Source organism: Platalea leucorodia, assembly GCF_965183815.1.
Source record: "Platalea leucorodia genome assembly, chromosome: 1".
Taxonomy (NCBI): domain Eukaryota; kingdom Metazoa; phylum Chordata; class Aves; order Pelecaniformes; family Threskiornithidae; genus Platalea; species Platalea leucorodia.
The window spans coordinates 73,597,559-73,622,545 of record NC_138823.1 but is presented as its reverse complement, the minus strand read 5'-3'; the positions used below and the strand labels follow the sequence as shown (position 1 = coordinate 73,622,545).

At 39.0% G+C, this 24,987-nt stretch overlaps 1 protein-coding gene across 3 annotated transcripts in view; it reads left to right on the top strand.

The window, feature by feature from the left end:
* FHOD3 (formin homology 2 domain containing 3) overlaps positions 1 to 24,987 on the top strand; it is a gene marked incomplete at both ends in the record, with an annotated part of 399,092 nt that overhangs the window by 280,115 nt on the left and 93,990 nt on the right. The window contains 5 exons of one of the 3 annotated variants that reach the window (XM_082304476.1): positions 3,613 to 3,756; positions 6,158 to 6,396; positions 7,677 to 7,763; positions 20,453 to 20,554; positions 22,866 to 23,243. In XM_082304476.1, coding sequence (XP_082160602.1) covers positions 3,613 to 3,756; positions 6,158 to 6,396; positions 7,677 to 7,763; positions 20,453 to 20,554; positions 22,866 to 23,243 — 950 coding nt within the window. The remainder of the gene's footprint in view (positions 1 to 3,612; positions 3,757 to 6,157; positions 6,397 to 7,676; positions 7,764 to 20,452; positions 20,555 to 22,865; positions 23,244 to 24,987) is intronic. The other 2 variants (XM_082304477.1, XM_082304478.1) reach the window with 2 other exon arrangements.

The window sequence follows — 24,987 nt, the reverse complement described above, 5'->3', positions numbered from 1 at the left end:
GGGCCCTGTAGTGAAGCCCGGTCTGTTGGATGTTTAGTAACCGGAGCAGTACTCTTACATTACTTGGACTTGCATGTAAAGCATTGCACACCAAAGGGACTTCCTGCTGTCTGTATCCTCTCGGCACCACTGCTTTATACTGTGACGGTTTTGTAAATGACAAAAGGCACCATACTTAGTTTTACTAGCTGGTATCATCCAGAGCTACACGTTTTAAAAACTGCAAATAAAAGAAAGCCTTTCAGTCTGAAGCTAGGCATAGCCTAACACTAATTTATGTCAGGTTTTGTTCAGAAACATAACTGCAGATAGGTAGTGATAAGAATATTGTGCTATTATCAGTTGAGTATGTTGTCTAATAGGTTTTATCATCTAGGAAAACATTTGGCTGTTACACTACCATAAAACTTTTTTTTTTTTTTTTAACCCCCAATACAACTTCATTAGTTTTCTTGCCTTTCTTTTCATTGCGACTGTTACAGATAGTGGTAGGTAAAATGTGTTGTTTAGGCTTTGGTAAAAATGTTGTTAAGATATATCAAGCTCAAAACTCTTGGGCTGGGGTTTTGGTCTTAATGTAGTTCACCATTCCAAAAGCAGCAGCTTGAGAGGGAAGAACTCAAAGCTGCACAGGCTTTCCTGCAAGGGCTTGGAAAAGCAACTTGGAAAATCACACAGCAACAAACAGATAAAAATCCTAATTCAGGGATGTTTCCTCAAACCAAAACTGGGTAGAGGCATAGCGATGAGTCTTGACATTCATATTCATGCATCCTTTGTACACCTGAATTCTGAAGAGTTTCAGCTGACATCCCAGTTTTGGTCTAGGCTAGTGGTAATGTAATAAAATTCAGCAAGCAAACCACAGAGTATGGTTTAAACACACTTCTCCAAGTGACTAAATTTTAATTCTCTAGACAGGTTTTCGTTTTGTAAGGTTCAGTCTTCAGAGCAGGAGGAAATATTTGGGACTTGTATGTGTATTTTGATATGGGGGTATCATTTTGAACTTAATCAGGTACTGAGGAAGAGCAAGGACCTTGGAAGGACCTGCCAAATTCATGACCTCTGCTCTGCTGGCTGCAGCTTTCGTTTCCTTTATAAAGGCACCAGGAAAATGCGGACCCACTCTTGTCTTCTAATATTACAAGCCAGAATTAATCAGTCATTTATGCAAGCACTTCATGTCCCTTGTGTTAGTTACTGCAAAAATCTTTCTCCTGAGCTAGATTGAACTGACCTTGTTGTGACACCAGTGGTGCCCTTTTACATCCCATTTTATAGTCTTAGAAATTGAATTTGATATGCATTAGGCTCTGAAAATGGATCTTTGAGTTTAATGACAAACCACGCGAAGGAAAAATATTTGATTTCTATAGTCGGGAGTTCAGTTGCCCAGTTCTGGCCACTAGCATGCAATGAAAATTGGATTTCCACTGCTGCATGATTTAAAATTATATTAACCAATAAAAGGCTGCTGACAAAAGCAGGATTGCCAGTAAATACTACATTATGCTGCTGTTTTCCTTGTCTACAGTCTGCCTGATCTCAGATTTTAAAAAAGCTATACTTGAAGGCTGGTGATCTGCATATCGACATTAAGACCACTTCCTGATATTTTAAGAAGTAAATGCTCAGAAGATCTGTCCAGATCTGACTGTTTGTCCACCCTTTTTCATGTAAGACATCACGTCTTATTGTGCCTGAAGACACTCAGGTTGTCGTAGCTGCTGTCCACTTCTTTCATAAATAAGAGAAAGCCTGATAGATACTGTTTTCGGTTATAGTATTTCCTTATCCGAATTAAAGCTACATTGAATTTGCAGTGTGATAGCTTCATCTGCTGTATCCTTGGATTTCTACTTAATGCTAGGTGTCAGTTTAGGAAAGAACAGAATGCACATGGTGTCTATTTTCAGCACTGTTCAGGAAAATTTAGTTCCATGGTCTTCAGTGGGTTTTAAATAGGCTTAAATACTGTCCTGGGCAGAGCCAAATTCTTAATTAGAGCCTAAACATATAACCCTGAATGTATAACCCTAACATTTCATTAGTGTTTGTGCTAAACATTCTTGTAGTGGTGGACCTCACCAGACAGAAAACCAGTATTCTCAGAGCACAGTTCATCCCATCCCGGGCATGAGGAGATGAAACTCTTTCTGGAGAGGGCCTGGTTTTTGCATGTGCTCTCTCTATCTCTTGCTCTTTCTCTCCTCTGCTGGGAGTATAGATAAGTTACTTAGCTAATTAAATAGGAGAGGGGTAACTACTTGAGAATAAGCATCTCTCTGGTGAGCTAATCCTTAATAACTGTGTTGCTTCCAGTGTGCACTCTCCCGTATTTTGCAGAGGTGGCTCTGCATAGACTGATTCTTGCGATGAGGTGTATGTTGCTCTGCAAGTAGGTTGCGCAGTATGTTCAGCAGTTTCTGCTCAACACGAGCAGAATTAGACTCATTTTGCTGCATCATGCATAAAGAGCAGTAAAAAATCAGCACACGCTGCATAGAAATCAATGGCAAACCAGAATAGTAGTGTTTTCTATTGTCTTTGTAAATGTCTGCAGGACTCTGGTGGGTGAAGTTCACTTGCGCTCTGAACAAAGTTGTCCAGTGCCCATGTCCTCTTCCCACACGTTACTCTGCAGTAAAGCTGTGAGTGGCTTGATTCAATCTCTCTTGCTACATACGCTGCGGTGGCATACTACGGTATACATGGTATGCTGCAGAAGACCACTTTCCTTTTCCCAGTTTTCTGAATTCACCAAAAAAATGGGAATTGGCTATGGTAAGAAAAGTGCTCTCTCTTGGACATAGAGCAGGTGCCATAGAAGAAAGCTCTGAACTCAAACAGTTCATTTTCAATAGCTGTTATTATTGGCATTCTTTATTTTCTAGTGTGCAAAAGCTCCTCCCCATTGTCACTGGTAACAACTTACCCCATAATCAGGAATTAGTAACTCATAACATTTTATAGCAGTTAAGGAGTCAGTGTACATTTAATAAGACTTTTCAAGTTGAAAGGAAGAAAGGGAGGCGAGGAGTCAATATCTCTGTGATATAAAACAATTTGTGCGTTGGGAGGATGACCTCTGCTGCAGGTGTGGAGGACAGTAGGCACATGGTGCAGGATGCTCCCTGCTGTCCTGACATCACACAGCTGTGCGTTGGACTTTTTCTTCTTAAGGCCAAACTTACAGGAATCAGTAGGAAATCAGCTTCACTGTTTTTAGCTAAACCATTTTTTTTCTCTCTCTTTGCTTTTATCCCTGTGTTTGGTGCTTTAACATTCTCTGTTCTTTAAATCTGTACTTCAGTGAAACCAGGAAGAATCCAACTGTGTATTTTAAAGACCCACATTTTCCATACTTTTTTGTGTGAAATAACAACATTGATTTGTTTTGCCAATTATTCATTTTTCTACACAGTGCAGAGAGTTGTTTGTTAAAAGCTGTGCCACTTGTTTTTTATTTTCTAGCGGTGTCTCTAATCCCACATCATGGGTTTTACTTTATTGAAATCATACACAGCACCACTTGCCACCCGCTTTTAAAACCTTTGTTTAATTCTTTTCAAAACAAACAGATTTAAATGTTTTTCCTTTGATTCTTAGACGCTGTCGGGGTTGCCAGATCAAGACTCTTTCTACGACGTGGTGGACTGTCTGGAAGAGCTAGGCATTGAAGCTATTTCACAGAGACACTTGAACAAGAAAGGAACAGACTTGGACTTAGTTGAGCAATTTAACATTTATGAGGTAACATAACATGCCCTGTTTTATGCATCTTACAGCTTGTGCTAACTTCAAAGCCGAGAGGAGGGGGGAATGTAACCTAGGTGAAATTTGGTTATCTATTTTATTTTAAAAGAAAAACGTCTGGTTGCTACAAGTATTACGCACATCGGTATATGTGACCTGCTATGGTACATAGCTGCGTTTAATGCAAAAGCATTTCATGCTAAAGCTGGGGCATACTCCACGGCAAACCAGCACATTTACTAGCCTCCTTAGAGGCAGTTCTGCCTGCAATTAAAACTTTCTCAGACTGCTAGTTACACATCCTGAATTAAGTAGAAGTTCTTTCCATATGCAAAAGTATTCAGCTCATGAAAAAGGTTCGGCTGAGCTCAGCTTCACAAATACCACTTGTTCTGCAGCTGAATACCCAGCAAGTCCTTGTTTACGAGTTTACACTGGACCAGATCCTATACAGTTTGCAGCAATGGAGTAATGAGTGACTCCACATTCACCACCTAAGTATAAAATAACTACTTCTGAAGTATTTATATGTAAGGTAGGATAACCAGTTTCTTAATAATTAGCCTCTTTTCAGACTTCGGGAAGTGTTAGAGCGGGGACGTTTAGGCTGAAGTTAATGTAAGGTAAAAGTGAATTCATATTCTGGTGTGATGAAATGAAATTACTTTATCTCCATCTCAGTACAGCAAAGGATTTGGTATAGGTGATTCTCCATTTTCATCATCAACTCTATACCCATGTCGCTTCACTAACTTTAGCAGAGTTAAGTTTTGTATACAACAGTTTTATATACAACAATTTTGCAGGCCAAAATAGAAACATGAGAATGAGAGGGCTCCGTGTTCTTCTTTCTTCTTCTATTGTCAGAGGCATCAGGTCATAAAATCCTTTTTAAAAGATGATCATTAATCTTAAAAGCAGGGTTTTTTTGCTCATGCCGTGCCTACTGAAAGACTTGATTGCGAAATTACCGGTTGGATTAGTTGGGTACCAGCTTTCTCTTGATGACCAGACTAAATTTAGGCATGCCTATGCATATTCTTTCTTTTTTCTGCCAATGTTGTTCTTTATCTAAGAAATCTCTTCTTCCTTACTGAAATAGATTTTACACCCTAAGCAGAGATATCACACTTCCCACTGCCTTTGTTTTGTTAAAGTCACTTCTGGTAAGAATTATCAGAATAACAAGACTAATAGAAACAAGAAGATGTGCATTCTTCTGATCACCCACATAGCCCTCGTCGGTACCTCTGCGTATTTGAATGGAAATTTCTCATATAAAGATTACTTAAATGTTATGCTGCATTTCAGGTGAGATCCAACAGTAGCTTTGTTGTTTCTGCCAGCAATATCTCTCCTTACATACCCTGAAGTAGCACTTGCTTTGTTTCTCTTAGAGGTATTTCACATTGGCATGTCAACGGCATGCTGTAGTTCAAGATACTAGGTGTTACACCCATATTTTACTCCTCTACTATTTCCAGCTGATGAGCTCCCAACCTGTGTCAGAAGTTTCTGTCAAATGTCATTGTGGCCATGCTGTTGTCAGCATCATTATTTTCTGATATTATACATATGTTCCTCTGTGTTGACAGTGCTTCTGAATTGGCAGGAAATACTGAATTTTCCAGCGAAAGGCATACGTGAAAGTAATTATGCTAACCTAAAAATTGGGAGGCTTAGAGGAGACATGTGGTCTGTGTTTTTTTCTTTTAATCCGTTGTGGTACCAGTTCACAGAAATAGGGTTTTTTGCTAGGTCTTTTTTTCCTTTGTTTACTTTGCAGGGAGATCTATAAAAATTGAGACTTTTAAGAGGAATGCAGTTACATATACATCTGCTGATCTCTTCCTTGGCTGGGAAGAAATGATGGCACTATTCTAAAATACTTTCTAAAGTAGTAGATGGTAACTTCCACTCAATCATTACAAGCATCATGCCTGAACATGAGGAAACGTTCAATCAGTCAATGCATGAGAGTTTTTTCTGCTGATTTCACTAGAGCCAAGACTTCACCTAGGTATTTTGGAAGGAAATAGAGAGCTAGGTGTCCAACACTGCTCAGTTTCCTTGAATATTAAGTCCTACATAACAAACAAACAAACAAAAAAAAAACCAAAAAAAAAACATGAAACAAAAACAAACTAGGAGATGGATAAATGTGTTGTTACAGATCCTGTAGTGTTCTATACAAGGTATCAGTATATAATTCCATTATTAGAGCTGCTATGCTGCACTAGTGGATAGACAGCAAGTTAGAGGGATAGCTATAGAAATGGTGACGCTAATAGGAGTGAATCATGTTGAGATCAGTTAATTTTTAAAGCCTAGGTGTGAAGACCTGTGATACCTAAAGGAACTGTGTCAGAAGCCTTGCCTTTCTTCCTTTCTTTCTCAGATGACACTGAGACATGAGGATGGAGATGAGAGTGCTGACCCCCCTCCCAGTGGGCGCAAGGACCGGAGAAGGGCCAGTCTTGGCGCTAGTGAGCGGAGGGGGTTAGAGCGCCGAAGGAGCCGCAGGCACTCGGTACAGAACGTCAAAAGCACTTTATCGGCCCCTGCGAGTCCATGCAGTCAGTCGAACCCTAGCTTTATGCTAGGCCACGGACAGCGCGTTGAAGATCTTAGTGAGAGGTAAGTGCATGAGTTGGGGAATGCTCCTTTCTTTTCCCCTATTACTTTCCGTTATATTCACTGCACTTTATTAATCTGCCAGACTTTTGTTTTCTTTTTTCCCCTCTTTCCATTGAATTAAAAAAAGGAAAAAAAAGTGTATTTAAAATTAAAACAAAAAAACCCACCACCAACAAAAAGAAATGGATTTGTAGGTGACTTGATTTATCTACATAGACAAGTTCTTTGGCACCATGTTCCCTAAGTAAATGGACCCAAACCACATGACGTAGAGCATTTGATATGGGAGCTAACCAAGGTTAATCTTATCCATTGCCAGATTTTATATTCAATACAGCAACATAATAGAAGATGGTAACAAGGGCATAGTCACATTAATGCAGACTTACTTGTCCTGCATATGTTACAGTTCATTCTTCTTTTTTTCCCCCTTTGCAATCAGCATTCCAACATAAATATTTTCTTTTGAGGCTACACTGTAGTAGTGAACGTATCTAATGTTTCATAATTAGTGAAAGAGAGACAGTAATGACTAGTTGAGTAGCAGTCTGTAACACTGGAGTCAGTCAAAGCTAGTGTCATTGCCAGTCCCATAATGGTTGGCTTGGGCTACGCATGCTTAGGAAAAAAGAGAGCTGCAGATCCTCAGCGTGTCCGACTACCTCACAAGAGGGCTGGAATTAATTTTGCCTAAGTCAGATGTCTGGTCAGCTTGCCTCCCTTTGATGTCAGTGGAGTGCAGCAAGCACTGCTAGGCCTTCGGTTATCTAATGTATTCTACATGCCTGAAATTTCAACCAAGGTGAATCATGCTCTGAAACTGGCTGTTTCTCCTTGTTGACCATAAAGGGAATCCGGCTGACTAGCTCAGGTGAAGGTACATATGCTGCAGATAGCTAAAGCTGGACACATCTCTCATCCCATGACTCAAGGTGCAATTTGCAAAACCGAAGCACGCTCCATGAAGAGCATATATTGTGTTGATTATAACATTTGGAAAGTTCTTCGGGGGTTTCTATGGTTAGCACTAGATGTGAACTTAGAGCCTTAAAATCCTGCGTTATGTGTAAAGCAGCCCTTCTTGCAAAGCAAACTGAGTTGACTAAAGCTTAATGGCTTCAGGAAATATGAAAATATAAGACTCCAGATAATTTAAACAGTAGTTGCGTGTTGTATACCGCATAATGGCTTTTTTTTTTTTTTTTTTCCTTCCTTTCTTCTTGCATTTGGCAAAACATTCATGCTTATTTTCCATCACCTTCTATTGGCCGGGCCTTTAGTGAGCTGGAGGCTGAGCGCCCCGTGGTCTCACAGGCTGATGACAAGGATGACAGTGCATTTGAGGCTGAGTTTAAAGCATCTTCAGTGTGAGTACAGCTGGGGGCTTCAGCCGCTCTGCATGGAAGGCCTCGTGCATGATCTTGACCCCTGCTTCATGCCTTACCAATGTGATTGAGAATCTGTACCCATGGATGTGCAGCGGATATCACTGATTTGTTTAAACTGATTAATTTGGGTTAGAAATAAGGGGATGCTTCAACTCTACAAAAATTGTGGCTTCTCTTACTCTAGTTAAACAAATACAAGTCATGCAAGATAACAACTGCTGCCAATATGTTTTCTCACTATTAAAGTTTGCTTACTAGTTTTATTTTGCAATCTTCAGTAATTCTTAATGAATTTGTGTTTGAGCTGATTTTTAGTATCGGGGCAGTAGAAACATGGCAGATTAGTTTCACAAGTTCGTAGAAATACTTTTTCACCAACATAGCATAATTTCAATAATTATCTTCCTTTTCTGAAAAAGAAATCCAGTTTTGCTCTGCATCCTCCTTGAAGCTGACATAATTTAAAGAATAATTTAAGTTTAAAGTTTAAGTTGCAGTTGTCCTTGGAATCTTCTCTAGGAAAATAATTAAATTCTCTTCAACTGAATTTGGAATTTCTAACTTGCTCACCTGCCTTTCTAAGGAAAGAGGCATTCAATTATGAATTTATGTAACACTGATCTTCACTTCACATATTAGTTAAATAAAAATCCTTTTTTTTCCTCCCATTCTCCAACCCTCTTAGCAGGTAAAGACAGGGAGTGTTACTTGTAGCTAGCAAATCAGTTTTCTTCCCACTGGACATTACAGACCACGGAATATGTTTTGGTACCCAAAGATGCAAGTTCTATGTCCAGTGAAATTTTCAAAGTTGCCATAACAAGAAGCTAGTCAACTGTTGGCTCTTCTATAAATCCTGCTGGGTTCCTGGTAAACAAGCATTTCAGAAAAGCTGATTTTGTCCTTCGCATTTTTAGTCTCATCATCTACCCAAATCTGTAGTTGTGGTAGGAAGAGGAAAACCAGCCTTCCTGCTTTATCATATCCCAGTGAGTCTCTCAGCTTTCAGTGAAATAGTCCAGATGAATGCAACAGTATCTCTACACCTGATAGCTAAACTGGGACAAAAAAATAAAGTAAATGCTTCATGACTTCTATTCATTAACATTTAAACAGAAAAAATAGTGAAGTTGAATGACTCATACAAAATTTTTACACATTTATAAAGTTTCAGTTAACCTTAAGCGGAAAGAGGTTTTTCTCTCTGCATTGTTCCTAGCGGAATCAAGTTTTCAAATTTGAGCACATGGTCTCTGATGCAACATATTTATGGGTTTAAGGGATTTTAATAGAGCATCATAAGTGTAGGCCTTGCTGCAATTTGTAATGAAATTTTAAAAACATATGTTATAATACGATGCAGGCATCACCTGTTTTTGTCAAAAGAAATGCTTGTTGTGTCCCTTCTGCCTCCATCATTAGTGTTGTAGAGAGGAATCTATACACATGGATAAAAATTACTTATTATCTCTCTAAACTGAAAGTAACTTTTGTTCATCTAGGAAAGTTCTGTCTTCTGATAGTGACCTTCTTGTGGTTCTTAATCCTAGTCCTTCTCAGTGAAGGAAGAAAGTTCACAATAAGTTTTTGCAATGCTGTATTTTCTGAAAAATAGTCTGCAAAATGGGTTTCAGTCTCTTTATTCCTTCACTGCATTTTCTTTACCAATAGGAAACATGTAACAATATTAATGATAATCTTATTGTGTTGCTCCTGCTGGTATCTAAACTTAGTGTGTGGTTGCAGATGTCTATGTCTGGTTTTACAGTAGATTAGCACCATCAAATTCAGTGGAATTGCTTCTGATGGACATGATTAGAGATTAAAGTCACTTACACTGTACTAAATTTTGTTTGGGGCAATATTCTTGGTTATTTTTGGACTTCACTACCAAAATCAGTAGAAGGTTCAAGTTCTTCCTCAGCATTCTCCTTCCCACAGTGTTCATGTTTCTTTCCTTTCTAACTCCGTCAGCTGGTTTGGCGGTTACTTTGCTTTTGTTTACCACATCAAACAGGTTGTCCACAGTCATCTGCTTTGTGTCAAACGATAAGTCTTCCAAAAAGAGAAAAATCCATGATGCCGGTAAAACAAAAAAAGACAATATTGGCCAAATTCTGTTCTGTCTCACAATGCTCTATATCCAGAAAAGCTGTCTGAAGTCAATGGAGTTGCTCTGATTTACGCCAGGCTAATTGAGAGCAGACTTTGGGTTTTGAGCTGGGAAAAGTTGACCGTAAATGCTAAGGGCAACCAAAAGGAAAACTTGCAGGCCTTTTTCATCCATTTGGCAACCTTCTTCCAAACTAAATGTATTGCTTTTTTGCTTGTGGTTCAAAATAAATAAAGACCCAAATCTGCTTTGTGTTAAAATAGTTTTCATGGAGAGTGAAACCCAGGCTAATGTGCCTGTTACTAAATAAATAAAGAAGTTGATAATGACTACTAACTAAGAAAGGCTGAAGGTTGGTTTAAGGATATGTAGCTGCTGCAGAGTACTTTAAAATGCCAGTCCTGACCACCAGCAGGTTTGCTTTGCTCAAAACTTCTTTCTTTTGCCATGATGGCATAGAGCACCAAAAAGCCTGGGGTGAACTTCAGTCCTGTTAATAGGATGTTTAAATGCTTCACTAAGGGCACCTCCTAAAGTTTTCTACCCTGGTCCAAACTGAGTGAGTGCTCTCAATCTGTGGTCTAGCAGGCTGTTTCTTAAGCGGTAGACATTTAAACAAATTCTCCCATGCATTTTTTTTTTCTTTTTAAAGTAAAGCTAGATTTTTCCAACCACACAATGGATAGAGACGGGGAAAAATATAAAGAGTGGCATGGAACTTGCACATCCCCGTCTCTCTCCCTGGATGTCCCATCAGAGCTGTGCCAGCCAGACTTAGCAAACGTACTCAGGGAAGCTTCTGTGAGATTGACACTGGCACCTCTTACCAGCATTTGAGTGAACAGCTCTGTCAAAGCTTTGTGGAATTAGTGACAATCAAAGACTGAGGTTTATAAAGTCATGAATAGCTAGGATAAGGTATTTTCCTCACTTTACTAGACTGTCTGCTTTATTCTTCTTCTTTTTCATAGCTTTGCTTTGTTTTATATCATTGAAAATCGTGAAAGAATTACTAGGATCGGTCATAAAACACTATGTGTGTTCATCTGGAGATAACGAGGCCTTGGTTAGGACTTTCTTGTCGGTATTGCCCGTGTTTGAAACCTAACAAGCAGAAGAGCTGACAGCCATCTTAAGAACTCATCAGAGCAGAGCCCGCATCCTGAATCAGTGACCGAAGCTGGATTTAACAAGCTATCATTTCTAGATCGTGGGGCTAAAAAGGCATGAGGAAGACCAGCTGTTCCAGTTCACCTGAGGCTTCCAGATTTTTCAATCTGAAGAAACTTGGCCTTCAGGAGAACTGTATTGAGGAGGGAAAACCAGCAGAAGACCAAACAGGGAATTATGTGCTTATGAGCTGTGCTTTTGTTAGCGTCCTACCTGGAAGGCTCTTTGGACTCTTCCTCTGAGCAAAGAGTAGCACAGGGAATTCCAAAGTTTCCTGCAAATTTCTGGGCTACCTGGACACAGCACCGTTGCACAGTGCAAACTGGGCTCAAGGGTTTTCACAGCCTTCACAGTCCTAGAAAAAACTGGAAAACTGTTGTCTAAATAAAGGAAAGATGTGCTAAGAAGTCCTAAGGTTCTATTTGTTAGAAAATAGATGTTTCTGATGCTTGAGGATTGCTGAGATGCAGGAAGAGATCATGACACTATTTTGGTTTTACCAGAAAACAATGAACACAGCTGAGCCTCTGATGCGAAGCATTTTTTCTGCTTAACTTTGGGTTCCTGTTGAGTTTCTAACCAACGGCACAGAGCTTAGTTTGGCTATTATGCCTCATTAACTCATTATTCAAATTGCTTCATGTAGAGCCAGGCCTCCAGGGGTGGTTCGTCCAAAATACAGCTGAGGCTTCTTTTTTTTTTTTATTATGATTTTCCATGTTTTCAGACATCCTAAACCATAGCTAATCCTTGATTTTTCTCTAGCATTCAATATGGCAAAATTCTAGTTTTTATCATGATGTTTCAAGTTCTGGTGACTTTCCACTACACTGTGTGAAATGTTTTGATTATGTAAATGCTTATGGCTGTAAATCAAAGTGCTGGTTACAGTGGTGGGTGGGGTTTAGTTTATTTTATTTAGGATGGGTACATTCCACATCTCTTAGAGTTGCTGTCTGTGGCAGCTACGATGAGTGGTATGATAGGTATGAAACAGCAAAGTGGGGAGACTCAACATCAGCATTTAATGCAGGACTCAGGCTGTGATATGGATTATTAAAGGCCCAGAAGAGAAAAGAAATCAATTTATTTTTATTGCTGTAATAGAAGGAAACAAATGTATTTTTTTCCTAGATGTTTATCTCTGGTTCCTGGTTTTGGATATTTAAAACAACTGAGGCATGAATCTAGACAAAGAAAACATCTCCAGAGTAAACACACAGTCACATATCTGTGGATATGTTAAGGATCCCTTTAACACATATACATATAAGCTGAGCTACCTAGCATTTGGGCTTTGAAATAGAATGGCATATGATCAGTTGTGGGGAGATATTAACTTTTTTCACAGTTTGGTTGGTATGAGCAAAAATGGAAATGCAGTGTAAAAGCAGTGGTTTTGGAAAGAAGATTTATCCTTGAAATTAAAAGGCTTGGTAAGGTAGTGTCTGTTCATAGCATCAGACCTTTATTAGTCTTTGACAACAATAACATACAAAAATGTGATCTGCTATTTTAGGTTTGGGGCAGGGAGGACACGTTTATTTCTCTTGTGCAGGTAGAGTTATTTGAAGAATGAAGTCAAGCAGATTTGAAAGGAGAGAGAATAAAAATGTGAAATTTGTGATCTTATTCTTTGTAAGAATATCTTGGAAGCTTCCATAAGGAATGCGTAGAGGAAGAGACATGAGACAGGTTAAGAAAAATTTTCTTTCACAGCTATACCGTAAACAAAAGACTCCATTGATGTAATGCATGAATAATAATTAAAAAAATATTTAAAAGTTACAGCTTAATGAGTATCTTGTGTACTGGTCCTGTTACTGTCTCAGGTTGATACCAGCACTTTTTATCTGAATTAAAATGTCTGTGTAGAAATGTCAGGTTTTGTAGTAGGCGTACTGTCTGCTGTCTGTGGGTCTTGCTGAAAGGAAATGTTTTATACTTGGTATACATGCAGAGTCTAGTTGACAGCACTGTACTTTGCTGTAAAGGCAAGGGTAGATTTTCCCTGTTTGAATTTCAAGAGGAATGAAGAAAGCACTGAAACTTAAATGAGGTTATAGCTACATGGCAAATGAAAGCACAGAACAACTTAGCCTAATTTTTTTTTTTTTTTTTTTTTCTTCTCCCCACTGTGTATTTAGCTTTGGTGAACTACCTGAAGAAATGTAATGCCAAACCAGGATGTGAATATGTTTTTCTGGAGGTCCATGGTAGTGTCTTACACACTAGACTATACATGCCTTAGAGAGTTCACCTCCACAGTGTGTTCCCAGTATTTGTAAACATGATCTTCTGAGGCCAGGAGAGGTTTTTTATATATATGATGGGATGGGAGGAAAAAAAAAAAAGACAGCAGTTTGGCTGGATGCCATTTCCAGATCCCTTCCTTTGAAGTAAGGGGCAATAACTGTAACCTTCAAGTGTCAAACAATATGCAGTTCCAAGCTCTGAAAACACCATTTATTCTCTTTTTCTGTATATGTTTCAGTATTTATTGCTCCTAAAGTCTCTTTACATCATGATTCTGTTTCTTTACCTCTTCTGCTCACACAGATGTAAAAACAGCAGTGCTGTTCAGTGATCAGAGTTGGGACTCTTGAGGTCCTTGCACAACCTTGCCAGTATCTTAAGCAAGACTCTGCTGTCTTGCTCTGCTTTGATGTGTCCAAATAAACCAACTCCATCAATTAAAAAAATGTGGAGGCATTATGTAGGTATTATTTAGGTGTGAAAAGTTGTTAATGATCATATTTTAGGGATAAGAAAATAACAGTAACCTAAAGAACAGCATATCAGGAAGGCATAGTGAAAACACCTACTTTGCATTATTTGTTATTTCCTCAACTTTTTTTCTGAACAGTTTTCTTTATTTAGGGCATAAATAGTAGGATAATTTTCCTTTTGACCTTTGCAATTATGCATCTTAGTTTCCTTTCTGTGCAGAAGGCCAAATTTTGAGGCTTTGCAAGTTAAGTTGTTATCTGTATCATTTAATGTATTTTAATCTTCACATAATTGCACCAACTGCAGTGATCTATAACAGGTAGCAGTGGAATGGAAATGGGGGGGCTTAATAGGTCATTTCTTTAGTTTTGTTTTTAATGGTGGAGGAAAGTATATTGCTGTATCTTTATACAGAGTAATAAATGAATTTAAATTATTACCACTTTTGGCTTTCACGTAAAAGGCTAGTTGAATCTGTCCTGGCAGCTAGGATAGAAGAAGGGAATAAGAAGTGTACCAAAGCATTTGTTTGTTTTACAAGGACTTAGGAATTTGGCTATGAATTGTGCTGTCTAATCTATGAAAGTGGAATTTCACTTTTAAATTGAGGACAATGGCAAGCGATGGCAAAAGAAAATAAAACTACATCCACTGTGACTTGTAAAGATCTCTTCCTGATGGAACATTTTTCATTTTCTGTTTGTTCACCTGGGAGGGTTTCAGAGAAGCAGTTTTCCAAGTGCTGTGCAAGAGGTAAAACAGGTCAGAGGTTTGAAGGTGGGAGGGGAACAACCTCAGAAAAAAGTTTGTTAGATCAACTGTAGTATTTCATTTAGAATAATATTGTGGAATGGCTAATGGTGATCTTATTTCACTGAATGTGGCCAGTAGTCCTAATCAGGAGCTGCTCCTCTGAAAGGCAGGGAAAGTTTAAATGAAAGTAATTTAAAAAAGCTAAACTGAAAAGCACTTGACTTAAATTACAAAAAAAAAGGGAGAGAGAAAATTCCTCATCAGTAATTAACAGCACATAGGGTGATTTTCAGAGTGTGGGAATAATGGCCGATAGCTTTACAATTCCTCGGTCCTTTCTTCTCTGGGTCGCTTCATAACTCCAAGGCCCCTTTTTCCACTGAAGTGCAGCGTTCACATTTCTTGGGAATTTCTGTGTGATTCTGTGGGTGGTCGCAAAAGGCTCAGAAGTACACTTAGGGCCTTGTCTAATAACCTGCAAAATTAAGAAGGAAATATTTAGTAAGACTTTAGTAAAGGTTAAATGAGCCCTACACAAATGGGAATCATATACCAAAAGGGAGATATTTTAATCCCCTGTTATCTCATGAATGAACTTTTATGTGCATTGTATGTGCAGACCAAAACATTGGTAGCCTAATTATGGCAAGACCATCCTTTTTCCTATTGTTCTATTCAAACATTAGTGGTCAAATTCTTCTTGAATTAAAATGATATAAAGCATATCGTACATTTTAAAAATTTCCTTTGATCCCAAACAGAGCAGAATGTGTTTCTGTGCTCATGCTTATTTTCTGGCTTTGGGTTTTGTTTTGGTTTTTTTGTTTTGTTTTGTTTTTTTTTCTTTTCCTTCAGCACAGCCTTTGATTTTTCTATTAGCTGTATGTTTGGGGTTTGTTTTTGGATGGGGGGAGTGAGAAACTTGTGTTTCTGGGCTACAAGCTAGAACAAAGAAAGCCTGAGTTTCTTTAAGCTGCATTCATCAAAACTCTGTGAAGGGAAGAGTTTGGGGGGAGCCTGGAGAGGACAGTGGTGAGATAACCTTGTACACATTATTCAGCTCTAGGGACCAGTAAGATGGAGAGCATTTTTTTGGTGCTTTGAGTACTTGTGGAGTGAGTGTCAGTGTCTTTGGAATGGTGCCTTAATTTTAAAATCATCTAGCTGTGGCTAGGTTAGGTGTGTGTTAGGTATGATGCCTAGCATCTTACAGACTTTGCCCCTGCCTTCAGCTACACTTGTAGATGAGTGCCTTGATTATCATTTCCTTTCATCAACCTGTGTTTGTTAGTGCTTGTGTCTCTGCAACTTAGAGTAGCTATTTAATATCAGCAGGACAAGTTTGATTGGCACTCTTCTTATTTTTTTTTTAATTTATTTAAAAAAGGAGAAAGGTTAATCCATTAGTTCTAAAGCCTTTGCCTAGATTTCGTTTTGATGCCCTAGTAGTTCTCTATCCGTAAACTGCACTTTTGTAGTCTTTTTAAGCATTTTTATATTTTAAAGTATTTTAAGGGACTATAAATGCTTTCATGTCAAACTTTAGTTGAAACAACTGAGCAAAAACTGTGCCTTAGTAGATCCATGTTAGTTGCCATGACTGATGATATACTTCATAAAGATTTGTGGGGGTTTTGGTTGGTTGGTTGGTTGGTGAGGGTGTTAGCCTGTAGCAGTAATCCATTTTAAAGATGAAAATAAACACAGTGGTTGTTTTGAAATTTGTTTTCACTGCTATAAAGCTTTTGTTTAAATACTTCTAATCTGGTACTTTTATCGTGGAACTGAAGTAACCCAGCAATAGCCTTAAGGTTAGCTGAATATATCTGACCCTTCAGCATTAGCTGAAACCCTTCCTCCCTGCCTCAGGATAAATATTTGCCTTCTGTTGAACAGGATAGGTTCCTCTGCACTACTGAAAAACATGCTGGCTTCTGCAACCTAGTTTAACCGAAAACCTCCCTAGGAATCATTTTTCTTAATTCTATTAGTGCATTGACACCAAATTTACATGTGTATATGGGAGGGAAAGAGAGCTTTTCCACATCATCCCTTCTCCATTGCACACAAAAATGAACACATAACCCTGAAGGGTCCAGATGAATTTACAAATTCGCTGTTCTCTTTGAGCATCTGTGTGTCTGACATTCATAGCTTTACAAGAATGTCATCTGTCTGTAGTTGATGTTTTCCTGTTTTAATAAATAATCAAGTGGAAATTTTCCTTTTCTACCTCTTGGGAAAGATTGAGGACGGAGTATCTGTTCTCTAACAATACTGAGAAACAACTGCCACTATTGCTTTGGTTGAAAAAAGACCATGCTTGATTCCTGCCTGTGAGCTTACCCCTCTCCGCTGATCTGAATCCGATCCACTTTTTGGGGATAGTCCAGGGGTCTGAAACTGTGAGTTTAGTTGCTGAAAGAGGACTTTGCCAGCGTTGACCATCTCTCCTAAGCATGCGCTTATTTCCATTGTGCAAGTTTCCCTCAACTGAACTTGGCTCCCGCAGGCTGGGGAGCGAGCCCGCCTCCGTGCACAGCACCAGTCATCTCCACCCCCGAGGCTCGCAGAGCCAGCTCCTTCCTCTGGCTTTTCCAGCCAATTGCCATCTACCTGCTCTTCTCCTAGAGGCAGTGTTAGCAGAGGAAGCAAGCTTTCCAGTCAAAGCTGCTTCTAAGCTTTTGATCTGAAAGTCAAGGAGATTTGAGGAAATGGGCCTGACAGGAGAATCATCCGACTGGAATCTCTAAAATTAATCCACCAGTTAAGGTATGACAATGGGCGCGCAGAGACGTTTCACTGTTGCTAGACAGCTGGAGGGGAGTGAAGACATCAGTTAACTTCCAGCCTCTGTCATAAGGAAAGCTGAGTCAGGTGATTATAGAGGTCCTCTTTCTGGGTCAGGAATAAATAAACTCATTTTCATTATTTTGTCCATCTCAGATCTCAGCATCTGACTACTGCTGTCTGCTGTCAGCAGCCTTGGAATGTCAGGCCACCAAGCCAGTCGCTCTAATAGGTGTGTAACGCCTGCTACTCTGTGAGCTCTGAGCAGATGGAGTGTGTGTAGCATTTGCATATGCTCACTTCTTAGAGGCCACCCAGTTAATTCAGTTTTCTTTTTTATTATCCACAGTTCAAATATATGTGCAATAATCAATAAGAGATTGACTGCCACCAAAATATTCAGCTTGGAAACAGTACCCATCAGGGATGTGTTAATGTCTGATTATAAACTGTAAAAAGAAGTGTGCCACACAGGGTTGCTGTACATGCATATTTCTTTTGAAATATGATATTCTCAAATAATGTACAAATTAAGGGGCTGTTACTCTTGATCTACTTCTTTAGAGTACAGCAAATCATAACATCTGAAAAGCAGGGTCTTGACTTTTTGCTTTCGAAGATGAACTTGCAGATAAACATCACAGCAGACAGAAGTATTTCCTTCGTGTGACATTATTAATAGTTCACAACCCACCGTGGAGGAGGACAGGGGCTAAACATTCCCTTCAGCTCCATGTAGGTCATATCACCTCCTGGTCTAAGTTCTGTTTCTCGTTGTAGGCAGGAGTGTGTCTCTACCTATAGACTGAACCCAAAACCTTACGGGTCCCAAACTGGTCTTTATGTGATAATGGTTTTCAGTCCAGTAACTGACTTAAAGATTGAATTAATTCGCTGTTTTATAACTTAGCCTTCAGCACATGGGTGTATTGTGCTGCCTACCTGAAAGAAGCATGCATGTAAAAAGCTAAGGTCCTTTAAGCATAGCTATCTTATATATTCTGAAGAGCTATTTCTATTTTAATCATGTTTTTAAGTAAATGCTAGTGCTTATGGAAAGTATGTCATTGATGGTTCTGGAAACTGAGATATCACAGTTCTGTTTCCTGGTTTGTTTTTCAACTGTTAACCTGAGCTTATATGGACATTTCTCTTGTAATTCTAAAAGCTGCTTGGTTTGCAGGATTTTTTTGTGGGAAAACTAGTCCTTCCAGGGCAAAGTGCAGTAAATCTTTTTATGAGGGAGGGGTCATATATCTTAATTTTATGAAGGCTATTATATATAAGCTTAATTTAGGGTGTTTCCATATTTATAATTAAGCTAGTATGGGAATCAGATTCACCCAAGAATGTATTAGAATGATGCTTTGCAAAGCAGTAAGAAACCCAGAAGACTGTATTTTAATTCATTACTGCTCACCTGTAGTATTTAACATACAATTCACTTGACAGTTGTACACTTTCTACACAGAAGCTCAGCATTTTCAAAAACAGGTGCCTAAAATTAGAATAGTAAGTCCTTATTTAGTTCCAAACTTTGGCTGGCTCTAGGGAAATAGGCTGTAGCATAAAAGTGGTTTTGGGCCTCTAGGTACCAATTAAATACCCTGTTCTGATAAATACTGACTACAAAAACTGTGATCAGTGGGGAAGGAAACAGCTTTCACTTCTGGTAAATAAAAGACTTGGTATCAAGACTTTAAACAGTAGGTTCAGGCTTATAAACACAAGATGTAAAGATGTATAAGTGTGTGGCAGTCGAGAGGTGCCTCTATAGAGGAGATGTGTGTTTGGGGAGAAGACGAGGAGATGGAGAGATGACAACTGAGATGGTTATGTCACCTTGATACCTTAGGAATGGTTGAACATGTCCACCTTATAGATGTTTGCCAGAGTATTGGAAAAGTTCCAGGTGCTGCCATTTTCCTGATTATTTTATAACTAGCTCCATACAAATGCAACAAATTTTGGATTGACCCTTTGCATTGCACTCGATGAGTTCATGATCTCACATTGTAAATATTCATTATTCTTATGACATGGAAACTAATTCTAAATGGAAAAAAGTGCACAGAGCATCCCTTCAGAATTAGAGAAAAGAAAACCAGCTTTCAGGAAAATGCAAAGAATATGAGTGTTTTACAAACTTTATTACTGTTTGTATGTTTTACTTTTTGCATGGAATATAACCTAATGGTATTCATCATTAAATCAAGTGGAGAACTGCAAATGCAAAAGGAGTCCAGAGAGAGAATATTTTCTAAATCTTCCACAAGTCTGTTGGTTTGGGGAGGAAGGGCATAAATGGGAGGGAGAAGAGGCAGACAATGTAGCCTTTTTTGGTTTTTTTTAATACAGTTTTCTTTTTTACTTACGTGGCTTTTAGGTTATGGAGGCTTTATGTGTGACTTATAATTCTCCTCTGCCAGAATTACTGCTGAACCGAAGCCTGCTTTGACCATACTAATGACTCTTTACTGAAATAGTTCATGTACTGGCATCCAATAACTTAAATATTGCTATTTGCAAATAGTCCTGAACTGATTTCATCTCTCTGTTATTTCTAACTTAATGGTTCACCCTGTTCTGTTTTCCAGTTGAGCTATAGGCTGCTTAACAGGAATGTTTTATTTGTGTTAGTTTAGAAAGTGTGATGTCCAGTGCCAGCTGTCCCATGCCAGCACAGCGTGTACTGTCCTTTAAGCCAAACAGACACAGCTTGATGGCTAACGAGTTGAACATTGGTATTGTCCTGAATGTTTTCCATTAACGCCTCTGCAGGTAGGGCAGCAGCAAATGGAAAGCCAACCTCGAGAAAATACCATGGCATCTTTAGGGTCTTCAAAATTAATAGTAAAAAAAATAATAATAATAAATAGGGGAGAGGATAAAAGTTTTGTATTGGCAGCTATCCTTGCGCCCACACGTACTTAGCAGGAAGTTTTAGGTGGCTGTTTGTCTAGCATGGGGGGCCGTAACTCTCCCCTCCTCAGTGTTTTCCTTCCATTTCTAACTTCATTGCATTTCTTTTTTCTGGGGACTCACGTCATTTTCTCTTCCACCTTCTCTCTTTCCATCCCACTGCATGCCTCTTTCCTTGGTCTGACCTTAGAGAAGAGGAAGAGTATGAAGAAGAGGAAGAAGAACAGCCAGTCACAGAACCCAATACTGAGGATGAGGGGGAGGAAGAGGCCAGTAGGCAGGTCAACGCCAGGTACCGGGTTTTAGCCTCGTCCCTCCACCTTTTCCTCAGCCTCTGGCATGAACTCACCAGCACAGTGTGCAGCAGCATCTACCTTTTCACTCGCATTCCTAGATCGCCTGTTAAAGCCACCCCCCAAGGAAATCTTTTTGCATTTTAAAGCTTCATCGGTGTGCGTGTGTTAATGGAAACACGTTTAATTATGTAGGCTCAATGCACTAAGAACTGTCTGTGCTCACTGCCTTTGTACAAAATGAGTAACACCCACGAATCTTAAAAGATTTAGCAGAAAACATAACTTCTAAGCATGGCTTAGGTTTATCTTTTTAGTTAAGTCAATGGTGAAATGTTGCAGTGCTTTGCTGAGTTAGGATGTTGCTTGGTTTCTTAGGTTTTCATCTCTGTTTTCATGATATAACCTTATTAGTAATATCTGTCACTATGAAGAAGATCGACATTTTTTGAATGCTGCCTATGATTTCTATCAATTTTGCTCATGTTTTAGTAAGAAAGAACTACAGAGAGGCAAAGCTGATAATATATATCGTTTGTGCATACCTGCCCATCTGTGTATATATAGATATAAACAAACCACCTATCAAAACAATATTCTCATGTAAAATTTTCCACTTATTTCTGAGGTATATATGGATTTGGCATCTGGCAACTTTATCCTAGTAAAGTGGAAGAAAGAAAATATGTTCTTTCTTCCAGACAGCCATTTGATTTAGGTTAAATTGTTTGGCTTTGCAATTCGACAAATGAGATTGGATTTTTTTTTTTAAATAAACCACATTCATGCAGACGCTATACAGCATGGAAGGAAGAAAGGAAACTGTTTAATCTGCAAATTCCAAAGAAAATACTGTACTGTTGTTATTAATATCTTCCAGTCTGCAAATCTTGCCAATGGCTGCCTGAAATTTCAAAATTAAGTGATAATTTCCTCAAATCCAATTCTTACAAGTCAAAGCTAAGACACAAGTTATTAGCAAATCACATGACTATACTAAAATACTGTTGAAAAAAATGAGGAAGAGCCATGTAAACGTCATGATATGCTTTTAGGTTATTGGTCTTTTAAAATAATAGTCACTCTGAGCTAACTCGGTGATATTCCCATGACTTTTCTAAATACCTCCTTTCACTGTCACTGTAGCATAACAAAAGTGATCCATACCCTGGCCGTTCGTGTTAGATGCTGTCAGGAAGGGTAGGACTAGCCTGGCTTCACCGACTCCTGTCACACACAGTGGGTGCAATAGATGAAGGTTTCCAGATTGCCCACTGTGCTTCTGTTGTGAGAACGATTACCTGGTATATACCTAATGATTAACTTCGTAATATCCTAACATGTAGAACATATATTGTTTTTGTTGCACACTCTGTGCCAAACCCATGCTCCTCAGATAAGGGCCATGCCTTGCATGCCTGTAGGTGGATTGCAGAGGTGGTCTCAGGAGAATGAAATCAGCCACCTGCCAAGTGATCCAGCCTAAAGCTCATGGACAGTGTTTATGCTGGAGATACAAGCGAAAACAGATATCTGGAGTGCAGATCCCATGGCTTTTCACCTGCCTTGCTGCTTCTGTCACTCACCAACACCTGCCTTCGCTACAGCAAAGCAGATGTGTTTTCTGTTGCACTTGATGCAATTCTGCAAGTCTCTATCTAACCCCAACATGGGGTGCTGACACTCAAAGAAATTAGTGCCTTCACACCTAGACAAACGATCTGATAATGTGTTGCTTTTGAAATCACTCTAAACCTTAATTTTGACAAAACAGCGCTGGTTGAGTATTTTTTATTTTCATCTTTGGTGGATGAGCGTTTTTAGTAAAAATATCAGATCACCAGGGATGATGATAATCCGATATCTGGCCTTCAAGAGGCAGTCATGCAGATTGTATCTTGAAGCATCTATACTCTGTGGACCATGTTATCCAGCCTGTTGAGACTGCTTTATACTGCTCTGACAATGCTTACAACCTAACTTGAAATACTTGAAAATTGTTCAGAAAATGGTTGTGAAAATGTTCGTGAAAGCTAGTTCTGAAGCCTGTGGGTTAAATCCCTTCCTTTCCTTTAAGCTGAGTCACTTCCATTCCTCAGTATTTCCAACCCCAAGAAGAATCCCACTGGGATACAAAGATGTGAGTTTTCTTACTTTATTTAAAAAGAGATGATGATTGTCTAAATTTGAGAAGTTTTTGTTTGCCTTTGACTTTATTTTTTTTCCTCCAAGCAATACTATCTATTGATCTCTCTTTTCCCTGTTTTTCTCTCCTTCCCTTCCCTTTCTCATGGTGTTTTCCTCCTGCAGTGGGGTCCCAGGTGCGCGGGAAGCTGTGAATGAAAACCTTTCACGGTGTTTTGATTCTTCAGCTGTCTCCAGTGCCATTTCTCCAGCTGAGAGGCCTCTCTCCGGCTCTAGAGCAAAGAGCTCTTCTAGCAGCTCCTCTTCTGTGCCTGACTCATCTGTCTCTCATCATAATTCTGTCCTTTCATCACCATCTTCACCTGCAACAGCATTGCTAAGCTCTTCCCAAAATTCATCAGCATCCATTACTCCAAAGGCATCTCCAACAGTGGAGAAATTACCTTATGTACCACATACTCCTTTTCACCTCTTCTCGTACGACTTTGAAGAGTCTCCAGCATCTGTGAAAGAAAAGGAAGCAGAGGTGATGAGGGAAAACAGGTAGATTTTATACAGCTGACATTAATTTTTAGATAAATGAATAACACCTTTCAAGAGCTTTATAGTGGTAATAACGCACTCTCTGTGTTGTATTATTTCCAGAACATACTGTATTTGTTTTAGTCCTGTAAGCCTGTATTTGGATTTGATTGATATTCTCCCCTTGCCTTTGCTGCCTTCATTTCGTCTTACTCCTCTTCAAGGTCTATAGTTAATAAGTATTCTGGCCTCCTCTATACAGCAGTAGATAAATAACCTGTGATTTGGGAGACCACAGAAACGAGCAGTATTTTGCTCTCATTTACAACAATGTAATTTGCAGACACGATTTCATGAAAATTAATGGAGCTGTTTTGCTATAAAACCAAAAGCGATCAGATCAGCACTTGGCATTCAGGGGTGAAATCCTGGCTTCAAAGACTGAACTGCCAAATCCCGAATTTGCTGTTAGTTTATAGTGCATATCCCTGTCATGTGCAATTTCAACTCGTGTTTGTAATAACAGAAGTTGATTAAACCCTATAAAGAGAATATAGCACTCAGAATAGACAGTTTTCCCTCCACAACATCTGGTCAGTTCAGTTGTTCCTCATGCATTTCTCTTAGTTTTTAATTTTAATTTTTAATTTCCCCATCCCACCCATTTAAAAACAAAAAGGAATTGTTTTGTCTCAATCTGTTTTACTTGAAAACAGATTGTCAATAGGTAGCACTAAAAACGATGCTAGAGAATCTCCTTGAAAAGAAGTTGATGATTTTTAGCTGTCTCTCCCCATGGTCAGTGTTCTTCAAATTAGGTGCTGAAAATGTGCACGTATATTGTGAACATATTTATTTCTTCCTTTCTTCAGCAGTCCTTCTGAATTTCTGCATGTGAACAAATATTTTGATTCCCTTGATCCTATTAATTTTCAGGCTTTCTCTTCTAATAGGTGGGTGTTTTTTGTTGCTTTTCATTTTGCTGAAAAGCCTGTAAATCCAAGTAGCTGTTGAAAAGGGATGTAGTTCACATGGCTTTCCTTACCTGCAGCTTGAACACTGGGATTCCTCTAAATTTACATTTTCCTGCATAGGTACAATTTTCCCTTAGGCCTCTCACACTCATTTATTGCTCTTTCATTGCTGCTGCTGTTAGAGTTATACTTTTTAGAGAGTAGATTCCTAAATACCTCCTGTTTCGTCAGTATTTAGTATTTCTGCAGTGATTTTTTTTGGCTCTGACCATCCTTGCACTTCTAGTTACCACATAGGCTCAAGGGCGTGGTGTGGGGGAGGATCATGCTGGGTTTATTTGGAGAAAAAGGAGGGCAAAGCTTGCACGATTTGGGCACTAATGTGTTCATAGAAGAGATAAATGTTGGGGTATCTGGAGTTTCTTCAGAGTGAAGGCTTCTGGGACAAGGCCATTGCATCTGCATTGGTATGTGAGACAAGAAGGGAAAACGGAAGTAATAGCCACCACCAGAGGAAGGTTAGAAAGATAAATATTGTGTACAGGGGACAGACTTAGCCTGGTGTGCTGCTTTTGCCTTGCTACTCTTCCAGCATCTGTCTCCCTCTAAATTTTATATATAGGGATGCTGTGTCCAGGCCAGTCCCTCTGACTTTGATTTTGTTAATATTTGTAGGTCTGAGTCCATAGAAGGTGTGTTCTCTCCATTTTAATGAGAGTTATCTGTGGACTAACTGAAATTCCTTGGTCTGAAAAAGGATACTGCGCTGTGTCAGCTTTTTCATGAGGCAG